General features: G+C 38.2%; 1 protein-coding gene across 2 annotated transcripts in view; it reads left to right on the forward strand.

Annotated features, from left to right (window-relative positions):
- The first annotated feature begins 11,789 nt into the window (after positions 1–11,789).
- The window catches only part of tle2c (TLE family member 2, transcriptional corepressor c), a 43,484-nt gene continuing 41,255 nt past the window's right edge, over positions 11,790–14,018 (forward strand). The window contains exons 1-2 of one of the 2 annotated variants that reach the window (XM_022678951.2): positions 11,790–11,932; positions 12,780–13,251. In XM_022678951.2, the coding sequence (XP_022534672.2) occupies positions 13,195–13,251 (57 nt within the window). In that variant the 5' untranslated portion in view covers positions 11,790–11,932; positions 12,780–13,194. The remainder of the gene's footprint in view (positions 11,933–12,779; positions 13,252–14,018) is intronic. The other variant, XM_049478829.1, reaches the window with a different exon arrangement.

A 14,018-nucleotide genomic window follows, 5' to 3' on the forward strand; every position in this document is an offset into this window, starting at 1 on the left:
GGTAATCATAGGTTTTGTGTCCTTTAGTAAAAAAAAGGAAAATCTCACCAGCAGGATCTCACTGATGCACACAAATCTACAGTCACAAATTGTGTGTGTAAAATAAAAGGAAACAAATCAAACTTGAAGTTGAACCATACCTAATAATATTAATAATAATAATATAAATTCATTCAGTGCAGTACAACAGCAGCTGTTTTCTGATCCTGAAACGTTTGTAATTAATTAATATTAATTAGCAAGATTTCATCTGAGCTGGGAAGCAAATTCTTTGGTCATTTTTATTTTCCCCTTTCATTTGTTGTATTTTATTACACCACAGTTTCCTTCCTCTGCTCACTCCATGTTTGAGTTCATTCAGCGTTTATTATTATTGTTGGAGCTTCTGGAAAACCACAACTTCCTGCAAATCCGCTGCCCTCTCCCAAATCCTCCCACATGTGGGAGAGGGAACCCACACTTTCTCTCACAGGCTGCTGCTCAGACTAAACGGAGCTGAAGAGCAGGGCCCTGTAAGGCAGAGAAGATGCTCCTGTCTTTAGAGTGTAAATTTCTGAGTTTACCACAAGATGAAGGGGTGCATTGCCAGTTTCATTTGAACATCTAAGGAAATACACATGCATTAGTAAGAATATGGAAGAATATGGAATATTATGTTCTTGGAAACTTTCTCACATATATGAAACAGATATACCCTGCTTTCACTGTGCAGGCATCATGCTAATATTTAGATTTGGTGAAAATCATATCTACATATTCATATCCGATATACACTTTCTGCAGTTGCTGGAGGAAAGAAGCCTGCAGTATTGTGGTCTGTTGGTTAAACATAGAAAGTCTTTTTTGCTTTGTGGAGCACTTACCTTGGGATAACTGTTTCCTGCATTATAGAACTAGACTGAGTCTGGCCTACAAAGTTGCCCTAAATAATGGTCCAGATAAAGCAGTGTTTGTTAGACGCGTGTTAAATTATGCAGTTCAGATTTGTAGCTTAGTCACGGGCAGTGGAGGACTGAGTGTTTCTGGAACAGTGCTGTGCTTATAATGCTAAAGTCCCAGTCAGATCTTAAGAACTTAAGAAAGCTGTGATGGTGTGTAAGCTCTGTGGAAACCAGGTTCTTTTGGTGATGTTCATAACTAAGCGTTTCTCAATGTAGAAAAATTAGCATGTTCCACATTTAGATTTTACAGCAATACTTTTTTTTTTGTTGTTGTTTTTTTTTTTTTTTTCATTTTTAAAGTGCTACTGAACCTACAATCAAATATTTAAAAGGGTTATACAGTTGCCCATGATGTGCAGAAGGAGAAACTTCTGTGTGTGATTTGTGGCTTAATCCTAGTCCTGGTTCTAAGTTGCAGTGCCAATAGTGAACCACTCACTTTGAAATGCTTTTCTTTAGTTTAAGACTCTGACTTAATATGGGCCTGGAAAACTATATGGACTCATGCAGACCTGGTTAAATAGTGGAGTCAGTATTGTGTGTTTTTTTTATTTTTATATTGAGTTGCAGATTGAAATTGCCATAAATGACCAGCAAAATATCAGCACACACATCTGCACAGTTTATACAAAATACAGTTTTCTGCTCAGTAAACTTCCCCTTTTTTGTGTGTATCATGTCACCACAAGGTGGCAGTGTTTCCATGAGAGACCTGTGAGCATTTTGACTTCTGATTTGGTTTCTAAGATGGTACTACCTATAGCGTGATATAGAGTGAAAGAGTAATGCGTTGTCATTATGCATTTTTTAAAACTTTTTTTTTTCTTCTTTTTCAACAATCGGAAGGATGTTGCAGATGGGCGATGCTGTGTATGAGTGCTAAATGGGAATCACCTTCTGTTTGTGTTCCCTCTGTATTTAGTACATACTGAAGTTGTATAGTAGAGTGCAGAAAAGCTTTTGCTGTATGTGCTTGATGAGGTTTTGTTTTTTCTGATTTAGTAAGTAAGTTGGCTCCTCTGGTTTGAATGAAACGACTGATATCTACACACACGGTGGTTGTACACATTATTTTGTTTTTGAAGTCTAAACTACCATTTACGGCTTTATTTAAACAGCCTGTCCAAATCCTGATTAATGGGTGCACTGATGTGGAATTCTGGGCCGATGTGTATATATATATATATATATAAATATATATATATACGTATATATATATATATATATATATATATATATATATATATATATATATATATATATATATATATATATATATATATATATATACGTATATATATATATATATATATATATATATATATACGTATATATATATATATATACGTATGTATATATATATATATATATATATATATATATATATATATTCCCATGCCGATAGACATATTCAAACTTTGAGAGACTAGATACCCTGTTATATCTTTAAAATTATAACAAAAAGAAATTAATAATTTGCTTAAATTTCAAAGTAGCACAGCCAGTGTCTCCTAATTGTAGTGTTGCACACTACATGTATCTGCCGATGCCAATGTTTCTTAAAAAAAAGGGCAATTATCAGCCGATACCAATACAATTCCAATATCATTGTGCATCCCTAATCTGAACAGTAAAACATCATGTGAATTCTGATTGATTATTTGGCGTCTCTAGCATTCTATCTGGAATAAAGTCAGGAAAAAAAATGACATGAAATCCATTTGTGCACATAGGACCTCACCCCTTACACTGTACGAGTTTGATAGGTTAGAACAGCTCGTAGCATTATGTAAATTGATGCTAATGTGCGATCTTGCACCTTCTAGCTTTGTTTTTTCATATGTAATTTTAATTTGATTACTTTTATTAATGTTTTATTTCATCTACTAGTGGACATATATATATTTTTAATCATTTATGTTCTGAATTGTTTTGTTGATGCACTTGACCTCCATCAGTTCCCCTGAGAAAATTCCAGAGTCTCAAATGGTCAAGTACGATAACACACACGAAGATACTGGAAGACTCCTATGAGACTAACAGTATGTATGTACTGTATGTATGTGTTCGTATGTGTGTTCATGTTGTGAAGGGCCAATTTATATAGATATATAGATATATCGATATACATATAATTTTGTAAAACATTTTGTATGTATAAAGCTACATTTATTATGTCTGTGTTTTGGAGCGCATGTTGTAGTGTATGCAGTTTTGATGTTTCTATCGTTTCTGTTCTGATTGATGGAGCAACATTTTGACATTACATGCTGCTGTGAATCGGCTGTACAGTAGAGCCTTAGTACTCAGATAAGGCTGCTATATTAGGTCACACAGGTGCATATACGCTGATGTGCCAAAAGTCATGGGATAGTAATGAGACTTGTGTCCAGATAATTATTTTAGGCTAAATAACACTACACTGACCAGTAGGATGTGTGTGCGGGGCCTCCAGCATTTAATGTGGAGTTTATTTCCATGGACAGTTCCAGCCAGATGCTACCGGTCCCAATCATTACTACATACTGCACTGTCCTCTGTGGGTGGTAATGCCTTCTGTGATGTATTTCCAGTACTGGAATATTTAATGCTAGCTCAACTTTGGAAATAAAATATCCCATCCATCTGATACCCAGTGTTCAGCTTCTCCCAGTTAACACCTCACAGCTTATACAGATGTGGGCATTACCTGATTATTAGTTTGTGTACTGCCGTCCCATGACTTTTGGCATGTCAAAGTAAATTCTTACTGGTTTGACTAGCTTTGGTTGTTGATAATAGGTCAGCGATTTTTCAGCCTATCACTTTTTTCGGTTTGTTTTTGTTTGTTTTTTTTACTCCTCAGACCAAGCAGTGACATTAAATACAGTAAAAAGGTGATCTGTATCTACAGCATTTTATCCATACTAAAACATATTTACTTAGATCAGTACATCGTGCTCATGGTTCAGAAGGATGTTACCAACAGTTTGAAATATTGCAAGTACAACATTTTGGAGGTGATTGTGGCATCACTGGAATAACTGGGTGGCTGTGTGGGTGGTGTTTGCTACTATTGGTGCTTTTCCTCTGCCCACACTGCTAGCTGGCATTTAAGAACTGGGTACCGTTGTTTCGTTTTTCAGCGTTTTATCTGCATGTGTGGAGCCGGTAATACTATAAAACACAATCACTAGTAGCATTTTTTTCACCAACAAGGAATGACTTAGTTTCACTTAAGCACATTTCCACCACCAAAAATTTGTTCTGGAACCTGAAAAATTGGTTCTTCAGATCAAACCAAGAGCTGCTGTGTAACTCCCTCTGTTGATGATGTGTTCTGTTACTTATCCTGCGTTCCACTAAAACTGGTACAAACGTGGGCTGGTTTGCTAAAAATGGTTCTTAAAAGCTTGAACTGAATCAGCTCAAGAGTTATTTTGATTGAAATGCGCTACAAGTCATCTTTCTTGGTTTTAAGTTCTTTATTTTTGGCCATTTAGCACTGTGCTAAGTTGCTTTACACATCGTGTTTTAGTCCATAGCCAGCTACCTGGAACCATGACAACTAAAAAAAAGTACCCACTAAAATTGTCAAGTCAAGTGAAAGAGTCAAGTGGTGTGAAAACCTTGCAGTGGAAAAGTGCCATACATTATCCTGGAAATGGTACAAATAATGTTTCACGCAAAAACCTCCAATCCCCATTTTTTTACAATATAGATGTGGAAGTGGTTCTTTATATTGTATCAAAATTAATGAATACATAATGAACGGACCATTTAAAATGCTCTAAAATGACTTCCAATAGAATCTTTTTACACTAATTTCCACTGAAAGAAAGACCTGACTTTGATTTTTCTTCTCCTGTAACGCTGACTTTTTGGAGATTTTTGCGATCAAATTGGGGTTTTATGTAACGCAACTGGACATTGTAAGCGTTCGCCTCCTGTCCAGTTTATTCTGTCACTTCAGCCAAAAGCAGAAATTGAGAAAATGTAACTTGGATGGATTTTTTCCGCTGGTGCTTCATTTGCCATCAAATGATCTCAGTTGGCCAATATTGTCTAAACATGGATCTATTGCTATTGGTGGTGATGTTTTTTATATTATTATTATTATATTATTAGGTTAATTTAGTCTTTTTTTTTTATTTCTTTATTTTATGCCAGAATTCAGACTAAACGATAGACGTTTCCAGCTTAGTTCATGAAGCTCCGATTTACAGAATTTGTCAAAAGTATATATTTCATATTTAACATTTTCTTTAACTGCTTCCTTTATTTTGGCTTCTAATTGAAATGATTGGTTCTTGTATGGAAGTGACTGTACTCTATAGCTTCAGTAGATAAAAACTGATTGACTGAAAGTTGGTAAAGGCTGGACTATTCCTTTAAGGTTTTAAGATAACCTACGATTACAGTGGTCAGCTGATGACCGGATAGATGCACTGCTGGTGAACTCTGAGTTGATGTAAGTACAATGTAAGTATGAAGTTGCATTCCCATCACTTGTACAGTTGATGTTTTTCATTTTTAATCGGGCATTACTGTAAAGTACAGTACTGTAAGGTCATTCTTCAAAACCCTGCCTCTTTCCCTAACCCCCTACCTATTTTTCTTCCTCCCTTCATCAAGATTGTCAGAATGTCTTTTATTTGGTTTCTTTTTTTTTCTCTTTTCTTTAAATCTTTGTAATGATTCTTTTTCATCTTCTCTCATTTTGTGATGTATGTAAACCTCTTGAGTGTATACTTGGCAGAAAGTGTATGTCCTTTGTGTTCTGAAAGTCAATATTACAGCTTTGTTTAAAGAGTAAAACGTGGGGAAAATGACAAATTTAAATACGTTAAACTTTTTTGTGAATGAGATTCTGCAGTAAGGAAGTATTTATGGTGCCTTACAAATAAAAGCTTCAGTGTACCTCTAACGGTGTCCTCGTCTGTGTTCTTTCTCTAGCGTGACAATCATGAGATGTTTGTTGTGGGAAGAAATGGAAATCCTGTGCCTTGCAGAAATATCTGACCATTCAATTCGAGGGTTACAAAAAGGGTCAATAAATATAAATATTATATAATGATACTTTGACACTAACAAATATACGTTATGTGTAAAAATACAGAAAATGTTTAAACTGCTTTTTAGAGAAAAAGCTTTTCCTGCTCCTGAGCCCCCCTACAGTCAAAGTTTAATTTGCATTTTAAGCTACCACAGAAGGGACACACCTTACACATGCATTTCTGGGCAAGCTGAGTATTAAGAGATAGCATCTGAAGGGAAAGAAACGTATGCGTATAAGTTAGGATTGTGGTTAAAAAAACGGGGTATGACAAATATGTAAGTCTAGTTACAGTTTTATAAGAAAACCTAATGCACCTCTGAAGTTCAGGGAGTTATTTTACATGCTGTTAAAGGTTTAGTGTGATACCTGTGCACGAGACAATGGCAGGTTATCAAAGTTCATCTTCATCCTTCCTCAGACGTAGTCTAGAGGGGTATGTATAAAGTCACCAGCATTAAGCTGTGGAGCAGTGTAAGATCAGTTTTCTCTAAAAGGATGGAGCTCCATCCAGTAATTTTGGAATGAGCCAGCGCTAAGAATAAGATGAGGTGGTTAGTAAATATAACTTTCTGACCTCACTCAGTTACTCAACTCTTGTGGCTGAATGCAATCAAATCCTTACAGCAAAAATAATACAAAAAATAGTCACTTTGGTCCATTTCAATTGCTCCATTTAGACACAATGTCATTGCAGTTTGTCATTTGACTTCCCAAAACTTCCACAGAATGCCTGCTGTGTCTGTATATCTTATTTCCATGCTGCACCAAAGTAGACTGTCTTTTTTTTAATCCAGCAGATGGCGCTGTTTCTATACAGATGAGTCTAACCTGTACACAAACATGTAGAATTTATCAATTTTAATTATGCATAGATGTTTGATAAATGTTTATTTTGATATCTACTATATCTACTTGTGTATTTGGTGGATTTTCTGCTTAGTTGAGTTGTAAATTGTGTGCTAAAATGCGAATGCCAAATATTTTGACATGATATTTTTATTTTCTGTATTATTTTTATGTAGAAAGATTTCTCTCAATGAGGTCAGAAAGTCACATCATAATTATGACAAGAGAAGGAATAAATAATTGAGGGACACTAAAAATGCTACAATATTTAGAACAATTATACAGTCAAAAGTTTGGACACACCTAAATTCAGTGTTTTTTCATTCTTCTTCGTTTTTCTGCATTGTAGATTAATACTACATTCATCCAAACTAAGAAAAAACATGGATTTATTTAGTGTTAAACAAACCAGAATATATTATACAATATGCATGTTTTAGATTCTTCAAAGTAGCAAATTTTGCTTAGCTTAGACAGTTTTGCAAATTTTGGCTGTATTTTCTCAGTCAGCTTTATGAGGTAGAGTCATCTAAAATTCAGGCTTTCAGTTAACAGCTGTGCTGAACTCATCAAGAGTTAATTACTTGAATTTCTTGTCTCCTAATGTGTTTAAGAGCATCAGTTGTAAAGTTGTAAAAAGGTTGGTATACAGTAAATAGCTCTATTTGAATAATGTTCTAATCCATATTTTGATTAAGAACTACTTAACTAAGTAAAGAAAAAATACTTTAATAAATAAAGCTCAGTCTATCCGAAACATTTCAAGAACTTTGAAAGTATCATCAAGTGTAGTTGCAAAGACCTACAAAATGTTATGATGAAACTGGCTCTCATCAGGACCGCCCCAGGAAAGGAACAGCAAGTGCTACCTCTGTTGCACAGGATAATTTACCAGAAGAATGGATCTTTAATCTGGAAGATATTGCCATGTAAAATAAGAACAATATGAATTTTCTTTGTATTAAGCAGCAAAAATGTTTTTAAAAAATGTAGTTTGACATGGCATTAAACATGACACTTTCTGTGATGTACCGATTACACACAGCACATTGAGATATCGATGCTGAGATGATATATTGTGCAGCTCTACTGTTTAGGTTATAGACTTACAAGATAAATCTAAAAAAAAGCCTAATATGCAGACGAGGTGGGCCGCATTTCCCGGCCATTACTTAATAGCAGGCTGTTATAAATAAAATAATGGACACAGATGAGAAATGCAGTAGAAATTTGGAGTGATTTCGAGGACGCGTCTAATGTATCCTTCCTTTCCCTCGTAATCTACAGTTCTATGTATATGTAAATGTTTGTCTTTTTATAAGTATCATTGATTTCCGTGCCACAATTGCAAGAATCACATGCACGGTCCAACGTAAAATTTGAATAATTTGGGTTTCTCACAATGTCAAATATACCCACCAAGTTTCATTCTTGTCAGTTGATTCCTTCTGGGTGCAATATTTTTTTAAGGATAGGTGTACATACTATATGCACACTCATATATTTCCAGTCAACACACCCACATTTAGACACACCCACTGCCAAGCTTTTCAAACGCCTATTTTCCAAGCGCCCTACATGACCCCAAGTCTCCTTTAAAGGGCACCAAATCCTGACAGTCCTCCTAGTACATCCAGTAGCATCACTGGCAGTGTGAATTAGGCCTTACAAGGCCCTCAGTTATCTTCTATTTAATACAGATTCCAATATACCTCATTCTTATTGATACATATATATACATACACATATATTATATATATATATATATATATATATATATATATATATATATATATATATATATATATATATATATATATATATTCAATAAAATACACCATATCTGGAGATAAATCCTCTGTCATTTCCTCCCCCATCCCCTCCTCCATCTTGTTGTCTTTCCTCTGCTCCATCCCTTGTTCATTTCTTTCAGTCGATGCAGTCGTTCCCGGTGGCAAAGGAGACTGACATGATATTTCATTACCCTCTCTGAGGCGGTGGCTGCTGTCACTGTCCTTCACTCTCTCATTCCTCCGCCTGTCACCATTCTCCCATCCCTGCTGGCTCCTCCCGTCTGTCTGTCTATATGTCTGTCTGTCTGTCTGTTTCACCTTCCATCTCCCCTCTCCTCCCTTCTCCTCTCCTCTCCTCTCCTCTCAGGCTTTTTTTTTTGCTCTCCAATTCCAGCTAAATTAAATATCCACTATTAAAAGCATAGTCTTAAAGATCCCATTCCATTGTTTTTTCATTCATTTTAAACAGTCCAGTTGTGGTCTCTAATGTGAATAAATGTTATGTGAGACATTTTTTGTGAAAAAAAGGAGCTCAGGTGTTTCTATTTAGCCCTGCTTTAGATCACTGAATTAGTGGTCTCTGAAGAAAGACAGGTTTTGACTCTTGCTCATGAATATTCATACATGCAAAAATATATCAACTCTGATTGACTAACAGCACTGCAGCAGAGAACGCGACCTGCTGCCTTCCCCCCACAGTCAGTTTTACAGCTCTAAAACTTAAAGAACAATATGTTTTCAGAGATACAGCCTTGGTTATAAAGATACAGCACTAAGTGCTAGATAAAGTTAATCCTTAAACTTTGCTTAACGTCAGACTTTAGCAGCCCCTCAGAATCAACCGGAGATCCGATTTAAACCTATAATTGCTTACACAAGATAACCAACGCTAACTATCTCTGTAGACAGAAGCTGTAGGCTCCGCCTGTGAGCAGTCCTGAGCCGAGGTGGTCAACTCGTTTTTCTAAGGCTTTATTTTCCTAGCTACTGCAAACAAGGAAGGCTGAGGAAGTGTTTTATATGCAGCATCAATATACAACTAAGGGAGAGACCTATAGTACTTTACAAAGAACAAGAAAAAGTAAGAAGAAGAAATGTGTGATTCATCGATTGACACCACAAAAATAAAAACAGAAACCTCCCTTATTTTTTAAAGCATTTCTGTGCTGTTCCAACCTCTATGCTCTTCATCAGGCTAAACACTCCTCTGGAAAAAGTCTCAAAACCAGTCACTAATTCAAAAACAGAACAGTATAAGATTCCAGTGCTGCTCTCCACAGGAAATGACTAATTTCTAGTAAATTGCTGTCTTACAGCACAAACGCCGTCACCCTCTCTCCTCCAGAGCCTGCTAAATTTAATACTACACCACATGGACAGAAGCACTGAGACACCTGCTTATTCATTCAAGAGTTTTTTTTTTAAAGTGTATATCCTGTGTTGTCTGGAGTAAATGTCTCTACTGTCCTTAGAAATTGATCTACTAGTTTTAGGGCATTGCTGGGAGGACCTTATTGTATTCCTTGAAAAAAGCAAAGTGAATGAGATGAGCATGTTTAACTCTCCAAGTCACCCTATTAATATTGGATGGACACCATCATGCTTTATGACAATCAGAATAGAGGATATTTACATACAGTTTCATCCTGACTTGTGCACCACCTTCTTGACTCTTGACACAGTATATGGGTGGTAATTTAAGCATTTTGCCAGAAAATGAAGAGATCTCTCTAAACGTTTTCTTGGTCTCCTGGATGACCAGAGGTCATCTTGACTTCCACAATTCCCCTGAACTTCCATTTCTTAACAATAGTCGACAGGGGTGTAGCAGCAAATTCTGGGCCCTGTACACTCTCAATGTCAGCGAGCCCCTATACATGGCAGTACACAAGGAATGTGAGGGGGGGGGGGGGATCCGGATTTTCATGGGCCCCTCTCCCTACTCAGGCCCTAAGTAGTCAGGTCCACTTTTTCCCCCATTACCACGCACATGAGAGTTGACACTGTAAAAACTACAAGCTGAAAATGCTTGGCAATTACTTTTGTTTTCAGACCTTTAATAATGCAATGAAACAAGTTCATATTCATGAACAACACTAACATTTTTAGGTTCATATTAATCAGATCAGAAATCAGCATTTGGTGGAATAACCCTGGTTTTTAGTTTAATCAGTTTAATGCATACTGGCATGTTCTCCTCCACCAGTCTTACACACTGCTTTTGGATGACCTCATGCCAACATTGTCTGATGTCTTGTGACCAGACATCTTCCTCTTGATTACAAAAGCTCTGTATCTTTTTCCTTATTTTGACCATTTCTCATTTTCTGCAAACAAAAGCTCGAAATGACAATTTGGGAGAAATGTTAACCATTGTTCATTTTACAGATCATCATATAAACTAGAAAATCATATAAACTAGAGCTGTATTGTACAGCTCTAGCACAGGTCCAGTTAAACCTACACAAATCTACTATCTACCAACTTCTCATCAAATCTCTGATGCGCCTTGGCAGCAGTGAACTGAAAGCACTGACAGCACTCTAGTCAGTGTGGCCCAGCTAGCTGCTGTGAATGGTGGTGGCTGAATTTCCTCTTTTTATGCACTATTTGCATCCTATTTGCACCCCTCGCACACCATGATAAAGTGTGTTTAATTTCACTAAAAGCACTAAAGGCTGCCCATCCTGTGCCAGTGCGTATCCTCCTCGCCTGCTCATCTTCTCCCTCACTCTCATGACTTTGATATGCACGGCTCAGTAATGAAAACCACATTATCTGAGTCTTGCTGTGCTGTGTGTTTTTTCCTCCCTGATGAGAGAACACGCGGGCGGGAGGGGTGAGCTGAGCTGAGTAAGCACCTTTCTCAAGGAGAGCCCGCGAGAGCTCACACGTTCAGAAATATGCTCACTCTGGCGCGCGGAGTAAGACATCCAGGGGTGTTCAAACCTGCACGGGTCGCGTTTGAGCTTTTACGGCCTTTGAAACGAGCCAAATACGATGGTTAAGCTAAAACCGCGCTAAAGACTACATTTCCCATGATGCCACACTGAACGCGGCGCCGCAGCTCATTTGAATGCGCGGCTGAGAGGCTGGGATTGGTTGGAGCTGTGCGGATGCGTCACAGACCAACGTGGGCACGGGGGCCGCCGGTTGGCCGCGCCTTCTCTCCGCGCAGCCAATGAGAGAGAGTCTGGGCGAAAGAGACGTTAAGGTGGCGTATGTTCATCATGCGGGACAGTTTGCTAAAAAACTGCGGTTTTTAGTGTGTTTTCGCTTCTGATTCGCCGCAGAACAGCGCCGAGAAGACACAGGTAAGCGGGGAATCCTGAGTAAATAGTTGAAATATGTGTTTATTTCTTTTTAAACTGGATTTTCTAACACTGTTGTCAGCAGGGGAAATGTGGGACCACCTTAAAAGCAGCTTTCGTTCTCAGCCAAGTTAATGTCAAGCTCACAGGCACAATAATACAGTCTGGGGGTCTGCTGCTGTGAAGCCTGCTGGATCATCTGCTGACCTGCTGTTCATTTTCTCCCTCTCTCTCTCTCTCTCTCTCTCTCTCTCTCTCTCTCTCTGTCTATTACTCTCTCACCCTCCCTCCCTCTCTCTGTGTCTCTATTTCTGATACTCTCTCACTCCCCCTCTCTCTACCTTTATTGCTCTCTCTCTCTTTCTGTCTTAACTCTTTATCTTTCTATTTATCTATATTAATCTCTAACACCTCTCTCTCTTTCTATCTTTAATACTCTTTCTATTTCTATTGTACTCTCTCTCTCTTTTTCTATCTATATTACTCTCACCCCTGTCTCTCTCCTTTATCTTTAATTATCTCTCTATTGCTCTCTCTTTTCTCCATTACTCTTCTCTCGTTCTATCTCTATTACTCTCTAATTCCTCTCTCTCTCTCTTACCATCTTTAATACTCTTTCTATTACTCTCTCTGTCCTATCTGAATCTGTATTGCGCTCTCCCCTCCATCTTTTACTCTCTATTATAATTATATCTCTATTGCTTTCTTTTCCCCTTTCTTTCTCTCTCTCTCTAACTCTCTCTTTATATCTGTGTTGCTCATTCTCCCTCTCTTTCTATCTAAACTACTCTCTCTCTCTCTCTCTCTCTCTCTCTCTCTCTCTCTCTCTCTCTCTCTCTCTCTCTTAGAGAAACCCGACCCCTCGCGCCTGCACTGTGTTTGGCTGGCTGGGATGTTTACGTTTTCGTAGCTCGCGCAGCAGCAGCAGCACAGCGAGCCCACAGAGCGATAGGGGAGAGGAGGCGCGTGCGCGCGTCAGTCAGTCAGGGAGTGAGTGAGTGAAAGCGCGCGCTCGCTCGCTCGTAACCGACACCGCCACGACGGTTTGAATCGGACCGGAAACCGGAGCGCGTGCTGTTCTGTTCTGTGTTGTTGTTGTTGCCTTTGAAGAAGAGATCAAAGAAGCGCGCCGTTCCAGCGTTCGGTCCGGCGCTCGCGAGCGGCGCGTGGCGGAGGAGCGCGAGGAGCAAAAGCAGCAGCGCGAGGAGGAGGAGAGGAGAGAGGAGAGTCGTGGAGCGCGAGCCAGCGAGCGAGCGCGCCCGTGGATGGATGACCTCCAGCGTCGCGCGGCGCACACCATGTATCCGCACGGGAGAGCGCAGGTCAGTGATCTGATGATGGCCGCTGGTGTGTGTGTGTGTGTGTGGACCGGGGGGCTTGTTAGGGTGACTGTAGTTGAACGGGTAGTGTTGGGGTCAGGGTTAAGGTCGAGGGGAGTGGTCAGAGAGTGGCTAACAGTGTGTGCTGTGTTATATAAGTCACTGATGTACAGGCCATGCAGTGATGCAGTGTGTGTGTGTGTGTGTGTGTGTGTGTGTGTGTGTGTGTGTGTGTGTGTTTATACTCTATGTAAACCATGTCCTAAAACTAGAACCACACGAAGCCGCAAAGATAGAGATTGCTTTATATTACACGTCATGTTTTGTAACGTAACAGGTGTTACACATAATGTTACATTCATGTTACACATAATGCTATAGATATGATACACCCAATTTTACAGTCATGTTACACATAATGTTACAACCATGTTACATATAATGTTACAGATGTGTTACACATAATGCTATAGATATTTTACACCTAATTTTAAAGTTGTGTTACACATAACGTTACAGTCATGTTACACATAGTGCTATAGATATGTTACAACCAATTTTACAATCATGTTACATATAATGTTACATTCATGTTACACATAATGTTACACATAATGTTACAGTCATATTATATATATATATATTACAGTCGTGTTACATCTGATTTTACAGTCATGTTACACATAATGCTATAGATATGTTACACATAATGCTAAAGATACATTAGACCTATTTTTACGGTTGTGTTACACCTAATTTTACAGTCATGT

This window comes from Astyanax mexicanus, chromosome 4 (assembly GCF_023375975.1).
Source record: "Astyanax mexicanus isolate ESR-SI-001 chromosome 4, AstMex3_surface, whole genome shotgun sequence".
In the NCBI taxonomy this organism is placed as follows: Eukaryota; Metazoa; Chordata; class Actinopteri; order Characiformes; family Acestrorhamphidae; genus Astyanax; species Astyanax mexicanus.